This window comes from Camellia sinensis, chromosome 1, assembly GCF_055761805.1.
Source record: "Camellia sinensis isolate YWXY chromosome 1, ASM5576180v1, whole genome shotgun sequence".
Lineage (NCBI taxonomy): Eukaryota > Viridiplantae > Streptophyta > Magnoliopsida > Ericales > Theaceae > Camellia > Camellia sinensis.
In genome coordinates this window covers 98,628,956-98,630,406 of record NC_138961.1, presented here as the reverse complement: position 1 = coordinate 98,630,406, position 1,451 = coordinate 98,628,956, and the positions used below count along the sequence as shown (strand labels likewise).

Genomic DNA, 1,451 nt, shown 5'->3' with positions numbered 1-1,451 from the left:
ACTATTTTGAGTGCCTATGGATGAAGGCTAGTTGCTTGAATTGGAATAATTTGAGTAATGTTCATATGCGATCACTTTTTCAAGTGGTACATATTCAAAACAATTTTCAAAACAAACATGACTCGAAATGTTCCAATTCTTGCAAGTTAGTCTATACTTGTGTGTGTGCGCATCACATAGTAATGCCAGCCTAATAAACTGGAACAAGAGCATATAATGTACATAACATTCATATCATGATTAGGTGGCAACTCTGTATTTGGCAAAGCAATCCATTTTTTGCAATTTGATTCAAAATTGATTTTCCAAAAGATTTCCCGGATTGAGACTCTTTGGACTTGTTGAATCCGATTCAGAACTACGGGAGTTTGATACTGTAGGGCTTATTCGTCTTCCAAAACGGGGCACGAAAAGTTCGAGCTACAGTTACCTCAAGTTGAAAATATTTTTGGATATTGTTGTTTCATCTCCTCTTCTCTTTCCCAAGTGGCTTTTTTCCCATAATGTTCTTTCCATTCAACCTTCACCATAGGGATTGCCTTGTTTCTCAATTGTTTGACTTGCCAATTGATAATTTGAATTGGCTTTTCCTCATATACCATATCATCATCAAGTGTTACACGATGGTGATCAATAACATGAAAAAGATCTTGAAGATAGCCTTGTAACATCGATACATGAAGCACATAATGCTGGTGGTAAAGAAACTCTATACGCTACTGGACCCAATCTTTCCAAAATTTGAAACAGTCTTATGTATCGAGGTGACAATTTACCCTTCCACCTAAACCTTGTTTGCTCTTTTATCGGTGTCACTTTGATAAACACATAATCACTAACTTCATATTCTAAATCTCTTTTTCTTTGATCGGTGTAGCTTTTCTGACGACTTTGAGTAGTTTTCAATCTTTGCTGAATGATCTTGATTTTCTCGATTGTAACTTGTACAATTTTAGCCCCAAATAACGCTTTATTCCCTATTTCCGTCCAACAAACTGGAGATCTGCATTTCCTTCCATATAAAGCTTCATATGGTGCCATTCCAATACTAGTGTGGAAACTATTGTTGTACGCAAATTCTGCTAAAAGTAAATAAGTTTCACAACTTCCTTGAAAATCTAAATCACACATTCGAAGCATCTCCTCCAAAGTTTGTATAGTCCTTTCAGATTGCCCATCAATTTGTGGGAAAAATGTAGTACTTGTAGACACCCCATTTTTGACAGCCCTTAGGACTAGGGCGCTACTGATGGCTTCTTTGGTGATGAAAGTTGTGCAGTGTAAATGTTCGATTTCTTCGGCAAGAGGAGAGTCAAATCCTAACCTCACACCCCATTTTTGGACTAAAACTATTTTGAATGGTTTTTAGACTTTAAAACCCTCTTTTTCAAAATATTTATGAAAAGAAGTTTCCACGATGTTTCGAGGCTCGCATTTTGTCAAATGTTGCG

At 36.5% G+C, this 1,451-nt stretch overlaps 1 protein-coding gene across 1 annotated transcript; it reads right to left on the bottom strand.

Annotated features, from left to right (window-relative positions):
* Window positions 1-431: 431 nt before the first annotated feature.
* On the bottom strand, window positions 432-1,041 carry LOC145807788 (uncharacterized). Its single transcript, XM_082906655.1, has 2 exons — window positions 777-1,041; window positions 432-661 (listed from the first exon to the last, which is right to left on the bottom strand). The coding sequence occupies exons 1-2, from the start codon at window positions 1,039-1,041 to the stop codon at window positions 432-434; spliced, it is 495 nt and encodes a 164-aa protein (XP_082762781.1).
* Window positions 1,042-1,451: the final 410 nt, after the last annotated feature.